Here is a 20,145-nt window from a genome sequence, read left to right as displayed (position 1 = left end):
GCGTTAGAATAATTAGGTCATTTTGAGTGTGTTCTTGATTTCGATGTTCTTTCAGAATTGCTTTTAAAACTAGGTTTAAATGAAACTATAAAAGGCTTACAATTCAATTGAAAAAAAAATCACAAATTTTACCAATCAGTGTAGAAATCAGCCAAGGAAGGTCCAACAGATATTTTGCTAATCCTTCACAACTTTATCTTTCTTTTTTTTGAAGAGATTCACTCGTGTTCAGTGGCCACGTCAGAATCTGAAAACTCCTAACCTATTCAACTTCAATGAAGCAGATGGTAAACTTAATGCTTAGCCAAATTAATAAAGACAGAAAAGAACATCGCTTTAGGAGGTATTTGCATCAAAATCAAACTATGTTTCTAGAAGTGTTTTTACGGTTCACGAAGGAAATATATAAAAAAATTTGTCTCATTTTAAAAAAAATATTTTTAAAAAATAGTTTTAAAGCTTACCAAACACCCTCTACTCTCATTCAATTCTGATTATAGTGTTATTTTAATCAGAATTAGACGCACAAAGCCGTCGTTGTGGACTAAGTGACAGATTATTTTAAGAAATTGCTTTCATCTATGCGCCTTTCTGAAGCAGTGGATCATCAATCAAGAAACCATACTCATTCCTCTGACTCACCGGTCACTATGCACAGCTCCGGCGGCAAGAAACCAACGAGCTCATGCCATGTGGTGGCGATGCCGTTTCCTGGCCGAGGGCACATCAACCCCATGATGAACTTGTGCAAAATACTAGCATCCAGAAGACCCGACGAGATCGTCATCACTTTTGTCGTCACCCAAGAGTGGCTTGGGTACATCGGCTCCGATCCGAAGCCGGATAACATCCGCTTCAGCTCAATCCCTGACGTGATCCCGCCGGAGCGGGAGAAAGCGGCCGACTTTCCGAGATTTTACGAGGCCGTGATGACGAAGATGGAAGACCCGTTTGAGCAGCTTCTCGACCAGCTTGAACCACCAGTGACGGCCATTATAGGCGACGTTGAGCTAAGGTGGCCAACGGCGGTAGGTAACCGGAGGAACGTTCCAGTGGCAGTCGTATGGACGATGTCGGCGTCGTTTTACACTATGTTGCATCGCCTGCAGATTTTCGCACATGACCGACCTTTGTCAGCTGATCCTCTGGGTAAATAAACGGAACGCTCTCTCTCTCTCTCCGTGCTTAAATCACCTTTCGGAAAACAGATTGTTTGATAAGTTATATCTGGTTTTATATATTAAATAAATAAATGATTCCAAATCAAGTGAAATGCTTCAAACCAATGAGCAACATAATAAATACTTGTCACGAGAGGTTATTCTGTAGTTTAATTCCATGGAGAGCACGACTTTCCAATGCTTATTAGTCTCCTTACTGCTTCTTCAACCTGTCTTATCAGCTCTTAACAAGGATGTTGAGAAGTTCTCATACGCATTGTTCTGTACAGTTTAATTAATACATAAATTCTTCATAGTCTAGTCAAATCACTCAGTAGTGCATGCGTGACACTCTTTGGCGTTGTTATGAAGCAGAGCATGTGCCTGGACTTTCCTCAGCTCATATGGCAGATCTACGAACAGTACTTCATGAAAACGACAAAAGAGTTCTTCAGCTTGCATTGGACTGTATATCAAGAGTTCCCAAAGCAAATTATCTTCTGCTCACCACAGTACAAGAGCTAGAACCTGAAACAATTGATTATCTGAAGGCTACATTTTCCTTCCCTGTCTGCCCTGTTGGCCCCACTATACCATACTTCGAACTTAAATCTGGTCCTAATGACAACCTTCAGCATCTAAAATGGCTGGATTCTCAGCCACCTGAATCGGTACTATACATTTCTCTGGGTAGTTTCCTCTCTGTTTCTAACTCCCAAATGGACGAAATTGTTTCAGCACTGAACACAAGTGGCGTCCCATTCTTCTGGGTGGCCCGTGGAGAAGCTTCAAGGTTACAGGAGAAGTGTGGTGATAAGGGCATGGTGGTTCCTTGGTGTGACCAATTGAAAGTGTTGTCTCATTCTTCCATAGGTGGGTTTTGGAGCCACTGTGGATGGAACTCCATTCTCGAAGCTCTGTTTGCTGGCGTGCCGCTTCTGACATTTCCTCTGTTTCTGGATCAGGTTCCGAACGGAAGTCAAATAGTGAATGAGTGGAAGAATGGGTGGAAAATAGAGAGATCAGAGTCAGAGGTTGGTAAAGTAATTGTGAAAAAAGAAGAAATATCAGAGCTGGTGAGGAGGTTTATGGATCGTGAAAGTAGAGAAAGGAAGCGAATCAGAGACAGAGCAAGAGAGCTAAAGGGTCTGTGTGTCCAGGCCATTTCGGAAGGCGGGTCATCTGATGGGAACCTCGATGCATTTCTACAAGATATTGCTAAGTGATCCTTTGACCAAGCAGTGACCATTTCTTAAGAGACGTAGCACCAATTAATCTTGGCTATTTTAGGGCTTGAAATAAATGATGTTTTGGGATTTTTCTTTTTATTTTTCAGTTTGAGATGGTATCATGATATCATCCATATGTATTCCAGATCGATCTCTTTTGACCAATGAGTTAATTATTACCTAACAATGTAACAAACGCATTAATTTTCTAATACTGTATATTTAATTTTGCACACCTGCATAAAAAAAAACGATGGTCAACGACAATTTTTTTCAAAAAAATAAGTTAATACAATTTTTATTCCCTACACATAATTCTTTAAGAAACAAAATGTTTTAGGTTTTTGATGAATGATAGGTATCAATGTTTTAGAAAAATAGGATGAAAGACAAAAACCAAAAAAAAAAAAACAAACAAAATAAAGCAAAGGGCGCTATAGATGGTGCTCCATGTGAACCCGGGTCCGTCCCGGCTCAATGATTTCGTGGAAACGCAGTGTTCTTGGTTAACCTCCGCCTTTTGTATTTATTGGTTCATCGCCGTCCCCGAACTGAACTAGTTCTTGTAGATGTTTCCATGGAAGCCCCGCCGTGCTTCAAGGGGCATGTGGTGGCCCTGCCTTTCCCCACCACAGGCCACGTCAACCCCATGATGAACCTCTGCAAATTTCTCGCTTCAAGAACCGCCGATATTTTCATAACCTTCGTCGTCACTGAAGAGTGGCTCCGCTGCATCGAATCTTACCCCAAGCCACATACTATTCGCTTCGCCACCATCCCCAACGTTGTCCCTTCGGAGAACAAAATACTCGAGGATATGCTTCTCTTCTCTCGATCAATCATGACAGGGATGAGAGCCGCATTTGAGCAGCTACTCGATCGACTTGAGCCGCCGCCGACTGTCCTCCTCTCTGATGTTGAATTGAAGTGGCCGACCGCCGTGGCAAGCCAGAGGGATATTCCGGTGGCTTTGTTATGGACTATGTCGGCATCGTTCTTCTGCACGTACCGTCAGCTGGATATCTTGGCCCCCGCCCCTGACCGGCGTCTGACCGTTGATCTTTTGGGTAATGTATATTCTACACGGCACTTGTTTCATTAAAAATAAGCATGTTATTGTCATCGAGAATTATTATCATTATTACTATTATATTTTGGGTCTGTGATATTTAGTTAAGCAATAGCTTAGGACTTTAAGCTTTTGACTTGATCGATAACGAGTTAGTGATGCAGATGAGCAAGCTGAGTATATTCAGAGAACCGCTTCCTCACAACCCATTCATCTTCGGAAGCTCGTTCACGAAAGGGATCTGGGATTTTTTAAGAGGGCCTTGGATTGCATACCAGCGGCAGCCAAAACAGATTATCTCCTCATCAATACGATCCAGGAGCTAGAAGCTGAACAGATAAATTATCTAAAAGCTAAATTCAACTTTCGTGTCTATCCTATTGGCCCTGCCATACCCTTTACAGAACTTGGATCACCGAGTGATTCATCGGCGACAGCGACCGACCTTGACCATATTTTGAAGTGGTTAGATTCTCAGCCAAATATGTCAGTATTGTACATCTCTATGGGTAGTCTGTTTTCAATGTCTCGCCCCGAGATGGAAGAACTTGCTTCAGCTTTAAAAACCAGTGGCATTCGTTTTCTGTGGGCGTGTCGTTCAGATGCAGAGTGGCTGAAAGAGAAATGTGGGGATAAGGGTTTGGTTGTGCCATGGTGTGACCAGTTGAAGGTTTTGTGGCACGGTTCTATAGCGGCGTTTTGGAGCCATGGTGGATGGAATTCAACTGTGGAAGCTTGCTTTGCTGGTGTGCCAATTCTGGGATTTCCATTTTTTCTGGATCAGTTCTCGAATTGCAGGCAAATAGCGGAAGGATGGAAGAATGGGTGGAAGGCGAGTGATGAGAGATCAGAGGAATATTTGAGGAAAGAAAAGATACTGGAATTGATTAAGATGATGATGGACGTAGAAAGTGAAGAGGGGAAGGAAATAAGAAACAAGGCAAGACAATTTAAGATCTTGTTTGGGCGATCCATTGCCAAAGGTGGTTCCCTTGAGAGGAGCCTGGATGCTTTTGTGGAAGACATTGGAGGGGGCTCCCCTGATTCCGTTCGTGATAACCACTGGCCCACTTCTTAGTTAATTCTTGTCTAATCATTTAATAAATGTTGGGAAGTGAGGAAATCAACGAGAAAAACGTACGATATGGGTATGTCTGGCAAATGGCATGAAGATTTGTACTATTGCTGTCTCTTCGTAATCCAATATCTTATATATGCATTCGGCCGAAAAAATATACAAATCCTATGTATGCAACTGCCTTCACCACTTTTAACGGATTATTGTAATGTTAACTGACAAAAAGTAACACAACTAGCTCACATTTACTACTTACTATTCATATGGTTCAGTGATCTCAATATTGGAAGAAAACACCGAAATTCGAATGCGCGATAGCTTCTTAATTTATAGGGAAATTTATATGGTGAACTTTGTTCATAAATAAATGAATGCGAAATTATTATTGACGAGACAGAAAAATTATAACCTGAGGCGAGGAGTACATTGGAATGTTCGCCACTTGTACTTATTATATTTAGCTAATAATTTATATGGAAAAATTTAGTTACGTGATTGATAAGCTACAATAATACTGTGAGATTACGACATTCCGCTTCACTTAACGAAATGAGACTTATTGGGGGTACAATGTCCTTAAAAAATTAGATACTTTTAAAATGAATGGTGGTTAGCCGGTTATTGAATTTTAAAAAAGATGCTTCTTACCCAATAACAAAAATTGACTGTAATCTTTTATGTATCACGATTGGAAATCAATATCTTCAATGGGAAACAAAGTCAATAAAAACATATATAAATAATGTTCTTGGAGATCTGAATTGATTCTCTTCCCTTTCCTTTTACGTTTTCTGTTCGCATCATTATATTATCCATATCTATTTGAGATCCATGTTTGTGACAAAAGGATAAATAACCAGCTAATGATGTAACTAATGCATTGCATTTCTAACATTAAAAGATCATTCAAGTTTGCCCATCAACATCAGCGATGGTCAGCGACGATTATATTAAGAAGATTGATTAAGGACGGCAATATAATCATGCTGTCCGATGACTTCGTGGAAAACCAACCTCAGCTTTCCTTATGTATACACTGTTTCATCGTCGTTCGGGATGTCAATAAATTGAGTAAACCCAACGTCATCCCTCTGGAGAACCAGATACTCGACGATATATTTCGCTTCTCCGAAGCCATCGTGACGAAGATGAGAGATGCGTTCGAGCAGCTACTTGATCAGCTTGAGATGCCGGTTACTGCTATCGTTGCTGATGTTGAGTTGGTGTGGCCAACCGCCGTGGCAAAACGGAGGAACATACCGGTGGCTCTGTTGTGGACGATGTCAGCGTCATTCTTCTGCACGTATCTCCAGCTGGATGTCTTGGTCCCTGGCCGGAGTTCGGCGGCTGATCTTCTGGGTAGCGTCTCCCACACGACAGTTGTTTCATTATTTTAAGAGTTATTTACATATTTACTATTTAATACTCTGTAGAAATGCGTTGTGTCGTCATGAACTATGATATACTAATATTTTTGTGATTTGTGATGTTTAACAAAACAGTAGGAGTTTAAGCTTTTTAAGTTGATTGATCACGAGTCGGTGATACAGATAAGGAAGCCGAGCACATTCTGGGAATCACTTCCTCATAACTCACTGGTATTCGAAAGCTGCTTCAAGAACTGGATCCCAAAGTTTTGAATATTGGCTTGGATTGCATCCCAGAAATAGCCAAAACGGATTATCTCCTCCTCAACACGGTTCAAGAGCTAGAAGCTGAGCAGATAAATCATCTAAAAGTTAAATTCCGCTTTCGTGTCTATCCTATAGGCCCTGCCATACCGTTTCTGGAACTTGAACCGCCCAAAGATTCTTCAACGACCAACTTTGACCACATAACGAAGTGGTTAGATTCACAGCCAAATTTGTCAGTAATTTACATTTCTGTGGGCACTTTCCTCTCAATGTCTCGTTCCCCAGATGGAAGAACTTGCTTCGGCTTTGAAAACCAGTGGGATTCGTTTCCTGTGGGCTTGTCGTTCAGATTCAGAGTGGCTGAAAGAGAAATGTGGGGAGAAGGGTCTGGTGGTGGCATGGTGTGACCAGTTAAAAGTGTTGTGCCATGATTCGATAGCTGAATTTTGGAGCCATTGTGGATGGAATTCAATTCTGGAAGCTTGCTTTGCTGGTGTCCCAATACTGGGATTTCCTGTATTTCTGGATCAATTCTCGAACTGCAGGCTTATTGCAGAAGAGTGGAAGAATGGATGGACGGTGAGCGGTGAGAAGTCAGAGGACTTTGTGACGAAAGAAGAAATATTGAAGGTAGTTAAGATGGTGATGGACCTTGGTGACAAAGAAGGGAAGAAAAAAAGAGACAAGGCAAAACAACTTAAGGCGTTGTTTCGCGAAGCGATTGCTGAAGGTGGTTCCTCTTCCCTCCACTTGAACCTCCATGCTTTTGTCCAAGACATTCTGGGTGTTTAAGGGAACAGAGAATGAAACATGTATTTGTAGATATTAATACTACCTCGCTTTTAATATAAGAGCGTGTTTGATTTTTATTTTGATCCTAAATATAAGATCCCAATCCACTTTATCTCTCATATTTACTCAATTTCTTCCAAGATAATCCTTCTAATAATTATAGTTCTAGTTAATATACTTGATTAGTAAGGATATTTTAGAAAAGACAACACTTATTTAGAATAAATAACTAATTCAACTTACTTCTTTAATCTCTTCAAATTAGTCAACTGATTCTTATAATTAAGACGGGAGATACTAATAAGGATAAAAGTGCAAGGAGGTGTAAGTATGTATTTATCTTTTATATCCTTTATAACCGTCCAATTATATAAAGACACGTGTAATATAACTCCCACCTTACAGGCCTGGTTTCTGACCGTGCATCGTGGAAGGGTTACTGTCCCCACCATTTCTTTAATGTTAGATTATGAATCTGCTCTGGACAGGCAAGCTCATTCTCTGCTCACACATACGTGCACGCTGGCATTATTGCTGCTCTCATGCCCTTCATATAGAATCAAATTCTTAAATTAGTTTTGATTCTAAATATAAAACTCATTTTTTATATTTATCAATTTTTTTTAAATTATCCTTATGGATACTGTCAACCATAATCAAGTAGAAGAAGAAAGAGAGAGTATTAAGAAAGACAATTATAGTGTTTAGGAAAAATGTGTCACTTTTCTTATCATTAACTAACTTACTTAACTTTCTTAATCTAATCAAATTAATTAAATGGGTCTTATATTAAAGATCGGAAGAGTATGATTTAACGTCTCTTCTTTTTTCATATTCTTATTCTTTCCCTCGAGTAGTAGGATCCTCTATTATTGGTAGTTGTATTGTTAGTTCTAATAATATATACATATGATGCACACGAATTGTGAATAATGTAAGTGCCGATCGAGTAATAAAGAATAAATATAGAATATTATTTTCACGAAGAATTTGACAAAATAATTTTTAGGCACTAAAATTCCTATTTTCAATTAAATTAAGCAAGTTGAATTATGATTGATTGGCTATAGAGAATTAAAAGTAAAAATAGAAAAATTCGATATTAAAAGCAACCTGTAGTCACTAATCTTTTACTAATTTTATAGACTTTTGCTTTTATTTAACTAAATATTCTCAATATTAATTTAATTAATCTGGAGTATTTATAACTACAAATGTCTTTCGATCTACTTATAACCCTCTTTTAAGTTAATAAGGTTATATCTAACTCAAATACTTAAGAAGATAATTAAATCATATTTACTCTTTATCAATTATATGAGGCTCCTATGTATAGTTCTATCATACTCATAAATTGGATAAAAATCTAATTTGATATTACTGAATCCTAGAACCTAATTAAAATTTCTTTCGTCAAAACTAATCTCAATGCTGAAACTCATATTTAATGATGACCAAACATTAAATAGATAAGTCAAAATAAAATTAAGTAACCAAAATCAATATTAAGTATAATTAATTAAATGAAAACAGGATCTAATCCATAAGTAACTTCATAGCTCCTCTATGTTTTAAAAAAAAAAAAAAAAAAAACTAGCCACACATGGAAAACTGCTTTTGTTAAAACCAATTTCTCATCTCTCAAAAAAAAAGGACAGGTTGCGGTTCCATTAGAGAAGAAAGCAACCCACAGAAAACTGCTTCAGGTCCTTACTGCTGTCACAAGGGATCAAAATCGTCACTATTGATCACTCTCAGCCGCCAAGAATCACGCACAAAGCTCGCCACACTCCTTGCTCTTCGATCTCTGCTCGTTCCTCTCGTCTTCGCCCTCAACAGTGCTCTAAATAGGGCCAAGATGAAGAGGCGCGTGTTGCCCCTTTATTTCACATCTTTTAATCCTCAATTCCATGTATTGGGCCGCCTGCGTCACTGAATCTTCACAGGTCCATATTTCTTCTATGGACATTTTCATTTCGGGAAATTCGATGAGTTCGACCAAAACGGAGCAAAGACAGCTTGGAATTTGGACCTTTTTAATCCAGGAATGCTGCTCTTGGTCCCTTCATTAAGACGGGCCAATCTTACCCGGAGGGATTATACTTTCACAACATGAATCTCGCTATCAGAGATACTGACGCCCAGGGAGTGTTTGGCTATGACCAAAAGTATTTTTTAAAAATATTTTTTCATAAAACAAAATAAACTTTTTTATATATTTATTTTATAAACAGTAAAAATATTTTTAAAATTATAATTTGATTTCTATCTAAAAACTTCAACAATTAAACAAGGCAAGAATGTGAAATTGCTTTCTGTTACTTTTTGTTAAAAAAAAAAAAAAAAAAAAGACGGGACAACCTTCGACGGCGTTGTAGAAAAGCCATATCCTTGGTCAACGGCTGCATTCACTCACCTGAGATCTAGAATTTCAACAGATAAACCCCCACCCTTTCCTAGTTGCCGTGAGCCTTTGACCATGTCCATGGAGCTTCCACTGTCCTTGAAGGGGCATGTGGTGGCCCTGCCTTTCCCCACCAGGGGCCACGTCAACCCCTTGATCAACCTCTGCAAATTTCTCGCTTCAAGACGGCCCTGTGATGCTATTATCACCTTCGTCGTCACCCAGGAGTGGCTTGGCTTCATCCAATCCTGCCCTAAGCCCCACACTATCCGCTTCGCCACCATCCCCAACGTCATCCCCTTGGACGCCCAAATCCTCGACGATGTTCCTTCTTTCACCGAAGCCGTCGCCACCAAGCTGAGACCTGCGTTCGAGCAGCTTCTCGATCAGCTTCAGCCGCCGGTTACTGCTATTGTCTCTGATGCTGAGTTGGCATGGCCAGCCGCCGTGGCAAACCTTAGGAATCTTCCGGTTGCTCTGTTGTGGACCATGTCGGCGTCGTTCTTCGAAACTTTCCGTCTGCTGGATATCTTCGCCCCCACACCTGACCGTCTTTTGTCGGTTCATCTTTTGGGTAATGTATCCTACCCTGCCTACACCTTGCTAGTTTTATTAGAAGTTACAGTATTGTTTTTAACACAAATCGTTATTGTCGCCATCAATTGTTATATCCTGTGACGTTCGATTTTTCACCTGAACAGTAGTTTAGGAATATTGAGGCTCTTGACTTCATCAATAACGAGTTATTGGTACAGATGAGCGAGCTCAGCACATTAAGGCACTCTCTCCCTCACAGCTCACTGATCTGCAAAAGCTACTTCGTGAAAGCGATCTCCATTTTTTGAAGCTTGCCCTGAATTGCATACCAGGATTGGGCAAAACTGATTGTCTCCTCCTCAATCCAAGAGCTAGAGGCCGAACAAATAAATTATCTAAAAGCTATACTCCCCTTTCGTGTCTATCCCATAGGCCCTGCCATACCTTTTATGGAACTCGATTCATCGACCAATACCGTTGACCATGTTTCTAAGTGGCTAGATTCCCAGCCAAATTTGTCGGTGTTGTACATTTCTATGGGTAGTTCCTTTTCCATGTCTCGTCCGCAGATGGAAGGGCTTGCTTCAGCTCTGAAAACCAGTGAGATTCGTTTTCTGTGGGTGGGTCGTTCAGATGCAGGGTGGCTGAAAGAGAAATGTGGAGATAATGGTCTGGTGGTGCCATGGTGTGACCAGTTAAAGGTGTTGTGCCATGCTTCCATTGCGGGATTTTGGAGCCATTGTGGGTGGAATTCCATTCTGGAAGCATGCTTCGCAGGTGTGCCAATACTGGGATTCCCTGTGTTTTTGGATCAGTTCTCGAACTGCAGGCATATTGCAGAAGTGTGGAAGAATGGGAGGAAGGTTGGTGGTGATAGATCAGAGGATTTGGTAACTGAAGAAGAAATATTGAAAGTGGTTAAGATGGTGGGGGATGTGGAGAACGAGGAATGGAAGAAGATTAGAGAGAAAGCAAAAGAGCTGAAGGCGTTTTTCCGCGGAGCGATTGCCAAAGGAGGTTCGTCTGACATGAATGTGAACGCCTTTGTAGAAGACATACTAGGCGTCGAGGGATAAAGATGTGTATTTTGGTGTCTTAATTATCTTGTTTCTTGTATAAAATTGCATTTTTGGTTGATGTTCATGTCAACTAGGAATATTAGTCTTGATATAAAAATTGCTACCGGAAAGCAGCTGCGAGAAAGTCTCATCGGGGACTTAGTTTATTAGAGCTTTTATCTATAAACGAATGCAAATCAATGATGAAAAATGGTTACCTAAAAAGGGCATTAAAAAGCTTGGTATCTGTACGTGGATATCAATCCATTTGAAGTTCAGGCCCAAAAAAAATCCATTTGAAATTTGATTTTAGTCATCTATGAAACTTGTAAATCTAGAATTTGATCGTTGTTTAATTCTACATATACAGGCAAAATTTGCTGGTAAACTATTTTATATATCCCAATATATTGTAGAAAAGCTTTTAAACTTTTAACAGAACAAATGAACAATTGAGATTAAATATGCATTTGCGTTAGATATTGATCTTATAACATTACTTCTTACGTCAACGTTTGTGTTTTTTTAATTTTATATTTCTGCATAGTTGCTGCACATGCTTATCATAATTACATTTGTGTAAATTAGGACAAGATTTATCTCCCATATTTATTCTGTAGCTGTAAATTATGATTAAAAAAATTATTTTTAAAGTCTTGAATGACCATTCCAAACAAGATTCCCAGTCTTTACCAATACATAAGCAAGTTTCTTAAATTCCTTTATTATTACTATCAGTTGTATGTCTTTTTTTTTTGTTCCTATTCTTATTCTTTCCCTTGAGTCGTAAAATCTTCTATTATTTGTAGTTGTCCTATAATATAAAAAACATTGGGTGAATTCGCAAGGAAAAGAGGAGGTTAATGAACGTGCAGTTATTTATAAAAAAAAAAATGCTTTGAAGTGTTGAAAAAAGTCATTTCTATTATTACTAAAATTATCTGAGACTTTTATTTTTTAAAAAAATATCTGAGACTTAAATTCAGTTGTACTTAGATTCAGTTGTTGTTTAGATGTTTGTAACATCTCGTGAACTTTTTTATGAATGGACTCGTAGTCTGCGCTGCTATCAACTATTTGTCTATGGTATGCTTCTCCGTTTTAATGAAATATAATCCACTATTTCATTTTTTTAAAAATATGCAAACACATCATTAACAACAATAACAATTCTATTCATGTTATTAGATATTTATTGCTCCCAACATCTGCCATGTGCTCTTGACAATGTGAATTTAACTTAAACACGAAAACCTTAATGATAAATACCCATTCCATCCCACGACTTTCCAATGCTTATTAGTCTCCTAACTACTTCTTCAACCTGTCTTATCAGCTCTTAACAAGGATGTTGAGAACTTCTCATACACATTGTTCTGTACAGTTTAATTAATACATAAATTCTTCGTAGTCTAGTCAAATTACTCACTAGTGCATACATGACACGCTTTGGCGTTGTTATGAAGCAGAGCACGTGCCTGGACTTTCCTCAGCTCTTATGGCAGATCTACGAACAGTACTTCATGAAAACGACAAAAGAGTTCTTCAGCTTGCATTGGCCTGTGTATCAAGAGTTCCCAAAGCAAGTTATCTTCTGCTCACCACACTACAAGAGCTAGAACCTGAAACAATTGATTATCTGAAGGCTACATTTTCCTTCCCAGTCTGCCCTGTTGGCCCCACTATACCATACTTGGAACTTAAATCTGGTCCTAATGACAACCTTGAGCATCTAAAATGGCTGGATTCTCAGCCACCTGAAGCGGTACTATACATTTCTCTGGGTAGTTTCCTCTCTGTTTCTAGCCCGCAAATGGACGAAATTGTTTCAGCACTGAACACAAGTGGCGTTCCATTCTTCCGGGTGGCTCGTGGAGTAGCTTCAAGGTTACAGGAGAAATGTGGTGATAAGGGCGTGGTGGTTCCTTGGTGTGACCAATTGAAAGTGTTGTCTCATTCTTCCATAGGTGGGTTTTGGAGCCACTGTGGATGGAACTCCATTCTTGAAGCCCTGTTTGCTGGCGTGCCGCTTCTGACATTTCCTGTGTTTCTGGATCAGGTTCCGAACGGAAGTCAAATAGTGAATGAGTGGAAGAATGGGTGGAAAATAGAGAGATCAGAGTCAGAGATTGGCGAAGTAATTGTGAAAAAAGAAGAAATATCAGAGCTGTTGAGGAGGTTTATGGATCTTGAGGGTGGAGAAAGGAAGCGAATCAGGGACCGAGCAAGAGAGCCAAGGAGTCTCTGTGTCCAGGCCATTTCAGAAGGCGGGTCATCTGATGGGAACCTCGATGCATTTTTACAAGATATTGCTAAGTGATCCTTTGACCAAGCAGTGACCATTTCTTAAGAGACGTAGCACCAATTAATCTTGGCTATTTTAGGGCTTGAAATAAATCATGTTTTGGGATTTTTCTTTTTATTTTTCATTTTGAGATGGTATCATGATATCATCCATATGTATTCCAGATCGATCTCTTTTGACCAATGAGTTAATTATTACCTAACAATGTAACAAACGCATTAATTTTCTAATACTGTATATGTAATTTTGCACACCTGCATAAAAAAAAAACGATGGTCAACGACAATTTTCTTAAAAAAATAAGTTAATACAATTTTTATTCCCTACACATAATTCTTTAAGAAACAAAATGTTTTAGGTTTTTGATGAATGATAGGTATCAATGTTTTAGAAAAACAGGACGAAAGACAAAAACAAAAAAACAAAATAAAGCAAAGGGCGCTATATTGTATATTTAATTCTGCACACCTGCATTAAAAAAACGGTGGTCAACGACAATTTTCTATAAAAAAAAAAAGAGTTAATACAATTGTTATTCTCTACACATAATTCTTTAAGAAACAAAATGTCTTAGTTTTTTATGAATGATAGGTATCAATGTTATAGAAAAACAGAATGAAAGAAACCAAAAAAGAAAACAAAATAAAGCAAAGGACGCTATTGATGGTGCTCCATGTGAACCTGGGTCCGTCCCGGCTCAATGATTTCGTGGAAACACCGTGTTCTTGGTCAACCTCTGCCTTTTGTATTTATTGGTTCATCGCCGTCCCCGAACTGAACTAGTTCTTGTGGATATGTCCATGGAAGCTCCGCCGTGCTTCAAGGGGCATGTGGTGGCCCTGCCTTTCCCCACCACAGGCCACGTCAACCCCATGATGAATCTCTGCAAATTTCTCGCTTCAAGAACCGCCGATGTTTTCATAACCTTCGTCGTCACTGAAGAGTGGCTCCGCGGCATCGAATCTTACCCCAAGCCACACACTATTCGCTTCGCCACCATCCCCAACGTTGTCCCTTCGGAGAGCAAGATACTCGACGATATGCTTCTCTTCTCTCGATCAATCATGACAGGGATGAGGGCCGCATTTGAGCAGCTACTCGATCGACTTGAGCCGCCGCCGACTGTCCTCCTCTCTGATGTTGAATTGAAGTGGCCGACCGCCGTGGCAAGCCAGAGGGATATTCCGGTGGCTTTGTTATGGACTATGTCGGCATCGTTCTTCTGCACGTACCGTCAGCTGGATATCTTGGCCCCCGCCCCTGACCGGCGTCTGACCGTTGATCTTTTGGGTAATGTATATTCTACACGGCACTTGTTTCATTAAAAATAAGCATGTTATTGTCATCGAGAATTATTATCATTATTACTATTATATTTTGGGTCTGTGATATTTAGTTAAGCAATAGCTCGGGACTTGAAGCTTTTGATTTGATCGATAACGAGTTAGTGATGCAGATGAGCAAGCTGATTATATTCAGGGAACCGCTTCCTCACAACCCATTCATCTTCGAAAGCTCGTTCACGAAAGGGATCTGGAACTTTTTAAGAGGGCCTTGGATTGCATGCCAGCGGCAGCCAAAACAGATTATCTCCTCATCAATACGATCCAAGAGCTGGAAGCTGAACAGATAAATTATCTCAAAGCTAAATTCAACTTTCGTGTCTATCCTATTGGCCCTGCCATACCCTTTACAGAACTCGGATCACCGAGTGATTCATCGGCGACAGCGACCGAGCTTGACCATATTTTAAAGTGGTTAGATTCTCAGCCAAATATGTCAGTATTGTACATCTCTATGGGTAGTCTGTTTTCAATGTCTCGCCCCCAGGCGGAAGAACTTGCTTCCGCTTTAAAAACCAGTGGCGTCCGTTTTCTGTGGGCGTGTCGTTCAGATGCAGAGTGGCTGAAAGAGAAATGTGGGGATAAGGGTTTGGTGGTGCCATGGTGTGACCAGTTGAAGGTGTTGTGGCACAGTTCTATAGCGGCCTTTTGGAGCCATGGTGGATGGAATTCAACTGTGGAAGCTTGCTTTGCTGGTGTGCCAATTCTGGGATTTCCATTTTTTCTGGATCAGTTCTCGAATTGCAGGCAAATCGTGGAAGGATGGAAGAATGGGTGGAAGGTGAGTGATGAGATATCAGAGGAATATTTGAGGAAAGAAAAGATACTGGAATTGATTAAGATGATGATGGACGTGGAAAGTGAAGAGGGGAAGGAAATAAGAGACAAGGCAAGACAAGTTAAGATCCTTTGTGGGCGATCCACTGCCAAAGGTGGTTCCCTTGAGAAGAACCTGTATGCTTTTGTGGAAGACATTGTGGGGGGCTCCCCTGCCTCCGTTCGTGCTAACCACTGGCCCACTTCTTAATTAATTCTTACGCTTAGCGTCTTCTCGTCTAATCATTTAATAAATGTTGCGAAATGGGAAAATCAATGAGAAAAACGTACGATATGGATATGTCTGGCAAATGGCATGAAGATTTGTATTATTGCTGTCTCTTTGTAATCCAATATCTTATACATGCATTTGGCCCAAAACATATACATACGCTGTGTCTGCAACTGCATTTTTAGTGAGAGGCTGAGTATTGTGAAGTATATAGAGGCTTCACCACTTTAACGGATTATCGTAATGTTAGCTAACTAAAAGTGACACAACCAGCTCACATTTACTACTTACTGTTCATATGGTTCAGTGATCTCACTATTGGAAGAAAACGAAGCAGTAAGCACCGAAAAATGACCTGGAAATTCTCGTGCGCGATAGCTTATACGAGTATTAATTTAGAGGGAAATTTATATGGTGAACTTTGTTTATAAATAAATGAATGCGAAATTATTATTGATGAGACTGAAAAATTATAACCTGAGACGAGGAGTACAATGGAATGTTCGCCGCTTGTACCTCTCGGTCAAATCAAAGGGGTCGTCCAATCTATTTGGCTCCGCGAAAGATTGGGATTAGTCCAGTCATAATATCAAGGCAATGGCAAGAAAGAAAAAAATATAATACTTAATAAAAAATTTAGTTAACTATTTTTAAAAATTAGTTAAATTAGTTATTTATAATTAATATGTATTTTTTAAAATATTTTTACTAATAATATGCATTAATTAAAATTACGATTTGATAGAATCTTTAACATATACAATTACTATATGAACTACTTTTTTAAAAAATAAATATAAAAAAAAAGTGAATTAGGATCTTATATTTAGAACCAAATTAAAAATCAAATTAGCTCTTAAATTAAGGACATGAGGTAATATTATTTAAATTGCAATTTTAGCCACATTAGTTATCAACTCAATATTATCGGCTCCGTTAAGCATATATTTTCTTTAAAAAAATATATATGTTTGATCAATATTCGAAGTCAAGACTTGATGTGGTCATGACGCGCCAGACTATTTTATGTATGCATTTAAGTCATGTTTGAAAAAATGGGTACATCAAAGTTTTTTTTTTCAGTTGTAATTTTTGTGGTGAAAAAATTGGACAAGTTAGATAATAAAGTTATAAATTTTTGTTTAATTATGTTTAATATTTATATAAATTTAATAAAGTTATTAAGCAAGATTTCTTAGCTAATAACTTATATGGAAAATTTTAGTTGCGTTATTGATAAGCTACAATAATACTTTGAGATTACGACATTCCACTTCACTTCATGAAATGAGATTTATTGGGGGTACAATATCCTTAAAAAATCAGATACTTTTAAAATGAATGGTGGTCAGCTGGTTATTGAAACTTTAAAAAGATGCTTCTTACCCAATAACAAAAATTGACTGTAATCTTTTATGTGTCACAATTGGAAATCAATATCTTCAATGGAAACAAAGTCAATATAAACATATATAAATAATGTTCTTGGAGATCTGAATTGATTCTCTTCCCTTTTCTTTTACAGTTTCTGTTCGGATCATTATATTATCCATATCTATTTGAGATCCATCTTTGTGACAAAAGGATAAATAACCAGCTAATGACGTAACTAATGCATTGTATTTCTAACATTAAAAGATCATTCAAGTTTGCCCATCAGTATAAAAACATTAGCGATGGTCAGCGACAATTATATTAAGAAGATTGATTAAGGACGGCAATATAATCATGCTGTCCGATGACTTCGTGGAAAACCAACCTCAGCTTTTCTTATATATACACTGTTTCATTGTCATTCAGGATGTCAATAAATTGAGTAAACCCGAGCTTCGCTAGTTGCTATGGATATATCCATGGAAGCTCCGCCGCGCTTGAAGGGGCATGTGGTGGCCGTGCCTTTCCCGACCAGAGGCCACGTCAACCCCATGATGAACCTCTGCAAATTTCTGGCTTCAAGAGCCGCCAATGTCATCATCACCTTCGTCGTCACTGAAGAGTGGCATGGCTACATCGAATCGTACACCAAGCCACATAACATTCGCTACGCCACCATCCCCAACGTCATCCCTTTGGAGAACCAGATACTCGACGATATATTTCGCTTCTCCAAAGCCATCGTGACAAAGATGAGAGATGCGTTCGAGCAGCTACTCGATCAGCTTGACCTGCCGGTTACTGCTATCGTTGCTGATGTTGAGTTGGTGTGGCCAACCGCCGTGGCAAAACGGAGGAACATACCGGTGGCTCTGTTGTGGACGATGTCAGCGTCATTCTTCGGCACGTATCTCCAGCTGGATGTCTTGGCCCCTGGCCGGAGTTCGGCGGCTGATCTTCTGGGTAACGTATCCCACACGACACTTGTTTCATTATTTTAAGAGTTATTTACATATTTACTATTTTAGTATTCTGTAGAAATGCGTTGTGTCGTCATGAACTATGATATACTAATATTTTTGTGATTTGTGATGTTTAACAAAACAGTAGGAGTCTAAGCTTTTTAAGTTGATTGATTACGAGTCGGTGATACAGATGAGGAAGCCGAGCACGTTCTGGGAATCACTTCCTCACAACTCACTGATATTCGAAAGCTGCTTCGAGAACTGGATCCCAAAGTTTTGAATATTGGCTTGGATTGCATCCCAGAAATAGCCAAAACGGATTATCTCCTTCTCAACACGGTTCAAGAGCTAGAAGCTGAGCATATAAATCATCTAAAAGCTAAATTCCGCTTTCATGTCTATCCTATGGGCCCTGCCATACCGTTTCTGGAACTTGAACCACCCAAAGATTCATCAACGACCAACTTTGACCACATAACGAAGTGGTTAGATTCACAGCCAAATTTGTCAGTGATTTACATTTCTGTGGGCAGTTTCCTCTCGATGTCTCGTCCCCAAATGGAAGAACTTGCTTCTGCTTTGAAAACCAGTGGGATTCGTTTCCTGTGGGCTTGTCGTTCAGATTCAGAGTGGCTGAAAGAGAAATGCGGGGACAGGGGTCTGGTGGTGGCATGGTGTGACCAGTTAAAAGTTTTGTGCCATGATTCGATTGCCGGATTTTGGAGCCATTGTGGATGGAATTCAATTCTGGAAGCTTGCTTTGCTGGTGTCCCAATACTGGGATTTCCTATATTTCTGGATCAATTCTCGAACTGCAGGCTTATTGCAGAAGAGTGGAAGAATGGATGGATGGTGGGTGGTGAAAGATCAGAGGACTTTGTGACGAAAGAAGAAATATTGAATGTGGTTAAGAAGGTGATGGACCATGGGAACAAAGAAGGGAAGAAAATAAGAGACAGGGCAAAACAACTGAAGGCGTTGTTCGAAATTGGTTCCTCTTCCCTCCACTTGAACCTCCATGCTTTTGTGCAAGACATTCTGGGTGTTTAAGATAACAGAGAAAGAAAACATGTATTTGTAGATATTAATAATAAGGATATCCAGGTCAAATAATAATACTCTTTCCGTTTCTTATTATAAGAGACATTTGATGCTTATGGCATGTTCCTATATATAAGAGACACTTAAAAGTTGTCTCTACTTGTTTGTGTTAATTTCCTATTTTACCCATATTTATTGTCTCCAACTAACACTCTCTCTCATTCGGCAAGGAACAAAAAACCGGACTGGGAATTAAACCGGTCGAGATAGTGGGTTAAGGGTTACTGGTCGGACCGAGGTCAGACCGGGGTCGGACCGGTCATATTAAAATAATATAATTTAATTCACAATATTAAAATAAAACAAAATTCGTAAATAATAATTACTAAAAAAAATAAGAAGCCACAAAATTACCTCACGGGCTGAATGAACATGAGACTTGTGGGTCCCATTTAATAGCTTAGCATCTTTGTCGTATTGATTTGCAAGATCCCCTTTGACAAGCGCAAAGGCGTCCCTCATCATCTCCTCGGCGATGTCGACCCACAAAACGGAGAGTTCATGCCTTTAGATTTTTGCTTGCGCCTTGGCTCTGTCATCTCCGACATTACTTCCAGGAGGGAGATTCCCATCGTCGTTGGTGGGTCGAACTCGTTCACGCTCTGCTTGCGGACCGATTCGACCCCCAGATAAATGTATTCGATGGGTCGTCGTCATCGAATTTGATCTCATCAGAGTTGAGATATGAGTGCTACTTCTTGTGGGTGGACGTGTCATTTCTTCTATTGTCAGATTACTTGATGAAGCTGGTCGACGATGCTCGACATGGGAATAGTGGAAGCAAAAAAAAAAAAAACAAAGAAGAACCGGTAACCCAGCCAACCGGGGATAACCCGGTTCTATACCGGTTACCACCGGTTGAACCGGTTTTTCACTGGTTCGATTGATTACCGGTTTACCAATTAAACCAGACCGGACTGCAGACCGGTTCACCGGTTTTCCGGTTGAACCGGCCAGTACGGTCCGGTTTTTTTTCCTTGGCTCATTCCCACTTCTCTTTCTTTTAATAATTTACCATTGTTCTCTCTCATGCTCTCTCTCCTTATTA

At 39.4% G+C, this 20,145-nt stretch overlaps 7 protein-coding genes and 1 pseudogene across 8 annotated transcripts; all 8 read left to right on the top strand.

Moving 5' to 3' along the window:
* The first annotated feature begins 583 nt into the window (after positions 1-583).
* LOC114726468 (UDP-glycosyltransferase 87A1-like) lies at positions 584-2,542 on the top strand. 2 transcript variants are annotated; one of them, XM_028913072.1, is made up of 3 exons: positions 584-1,149; positions 1,536-2,033; positions 2,126-2,245. In XM_028913072.1, the coding sequence occupies exons 1-3, from the start codon at positions 651-653 to the stop codon at positions 2,152-2,154; spliced, it is 1,026 nt and encodes a 341-aa protein (XP_028768905.1). In that variant the 5' UTR covers positions 584-650; the 3' UTR covers positions 2,155-2,245. The 2 variants fall into 2 exon arrangements, with proteins under 2 accessions (XP_028768905.1, XP_028768904.1); XM_028913071.1 differs by having other exon boundaries at positions 1,536-2,542.
* A 424-nt stretch (positions 2,543-2,966) lies between these two features.
* Positions 2,967-4,637, top strand: LOC114726498 (UDP-glycosyltransferase 87A1-like). The gene is made up of 2 exons (XM_028913103.1): positions 2,967-3,456; positions 3,623-4,637. Exons 1-2 carry the CDS (start codon positions 2,967-2,969, stop codon positions 4,534-4,536), a joined length of 1,404 nt encoding a protein of 467 aa, XP_028768936.1. The 3' UTR covers positions 4,537-4,637.
* A 1,490-nt stretch (positions 4,638-6,127) lies between these two features.
* Positions 6,128-6,963, top strand: LOC114726497 (UDP-glycosyltransferase 87A1-like; annotated as a pseudogene).
* A 2,449-nt stretch (positions 6,964-9,412) lies between these two features.
* On the top strand, positions 9,413-10,384 carry LOC114726496 (UDP-glycosyltransferase 87A1-like). Its single transcript, XM_028913101.1, has 2 exons — positions 9,413-9,940; positions 10,122-10,384. The coding sequence occupies exons 1-2, from the start codon at positions 9,442-9,444 to the stop codon at positions 10,382-10,384; spliced, it is 762 nt and encodes a 253-aa protein (XP_028768934.1). The 5' UTR covers positions 9,413-9,441.
* An 88-nt stretch (positions 10,385-10,472) lies between these two features.
* LOC114726495 (UDP-glycosyltransferase 87A1-like) lies at positions 10,473-10,979 on the top strand. The gene has a single exon (XM_028913100.1). The coding sequence runs from the start codon at positions 10,473-10,475 to the stop codon at positions 10,977-10,979; it is 507 nt and encodes a 168-aa protein (XP_028768933.1).
* Positions 10,980-12,459: 1,480 nt separating this feature from the next.
* LOC114726494 (UDP-glycosyltransferase 87A1-like) lies at positions 12,460-13,459 on the top strand. Its single transcript, XM_028913099.1, has one exon. The coding sequence runs from the start codon at positions 12,460-12,462 to the stop codon at positions 13,279-13,281; it is 822 nt and encodes a 273-aa protein (XP_028768932.1). The 3' UTR covers positions 13,282-13,459.
* Positions 13,460-13,955: 496 nt separating this feature from the next.
* Positions 13,956-15,895, top strand: LOC114726467 (UDP-glycosyltransferase 87A1-like). The gene is made up of 2 exons (XM_028913070.1): positions 13,956-14,556; positions 14,723-15,895. The coding sequence occupies exons 1-2, from the start codon at positions 14,061-14,063 to the stop codon at positions 15,634-15,636; spliced, it is 1,410 nt and encodes a 469-aa protein (XP_028768903.1). The 5' UTR covers positions 13,956-14,060; the 3' UTR covers positions 15,637-15,895.
* Positions 15,896-17,378: 1,483 nt separating this feature from the next.
* On the top strand, positions 17,379-19,046 carry LOC114726492 (UDP-glycosyltransferase 87A1-like). Its single transcript, XM_028913098.1, has 2 exons — positions 17,379-17,994; positions 18,187-19,046. The coding sequence occupies exons 1-2, from the start codon at positions 17,499-17,501 to the stop codon at positions 19,044-19,046; spliced, it is 1,356 nt and encodes a 451-aa protein (XP_028768931.1). The 5' UTR covers positions 17,379-17,498.
* Positions 19,047-20,145: the final 1,099 nt, after the last annotated feature.

The sequence above is a fragment of the Neltuma alba genome, unplaced genomic scaffold (genome assembly GCF_004799145.2).
Source record: "Neltuma alba isolate B1F8T4 unplaced genomic scaffold, ASM479914v2 tig00012379_pilon, whole genome shotgun sequence".
Lineage (NCBI taxonomy): Eukaryota > Viridiplantae > Streptophyta > Magnoliopsida > Fabales > Fabaceae > Neltuma > Neltuma alba.
Note: the sequence above shows the minus strand (reverse complement) of the source record. Positions and strands in the feature narration are given on the sequence as shown.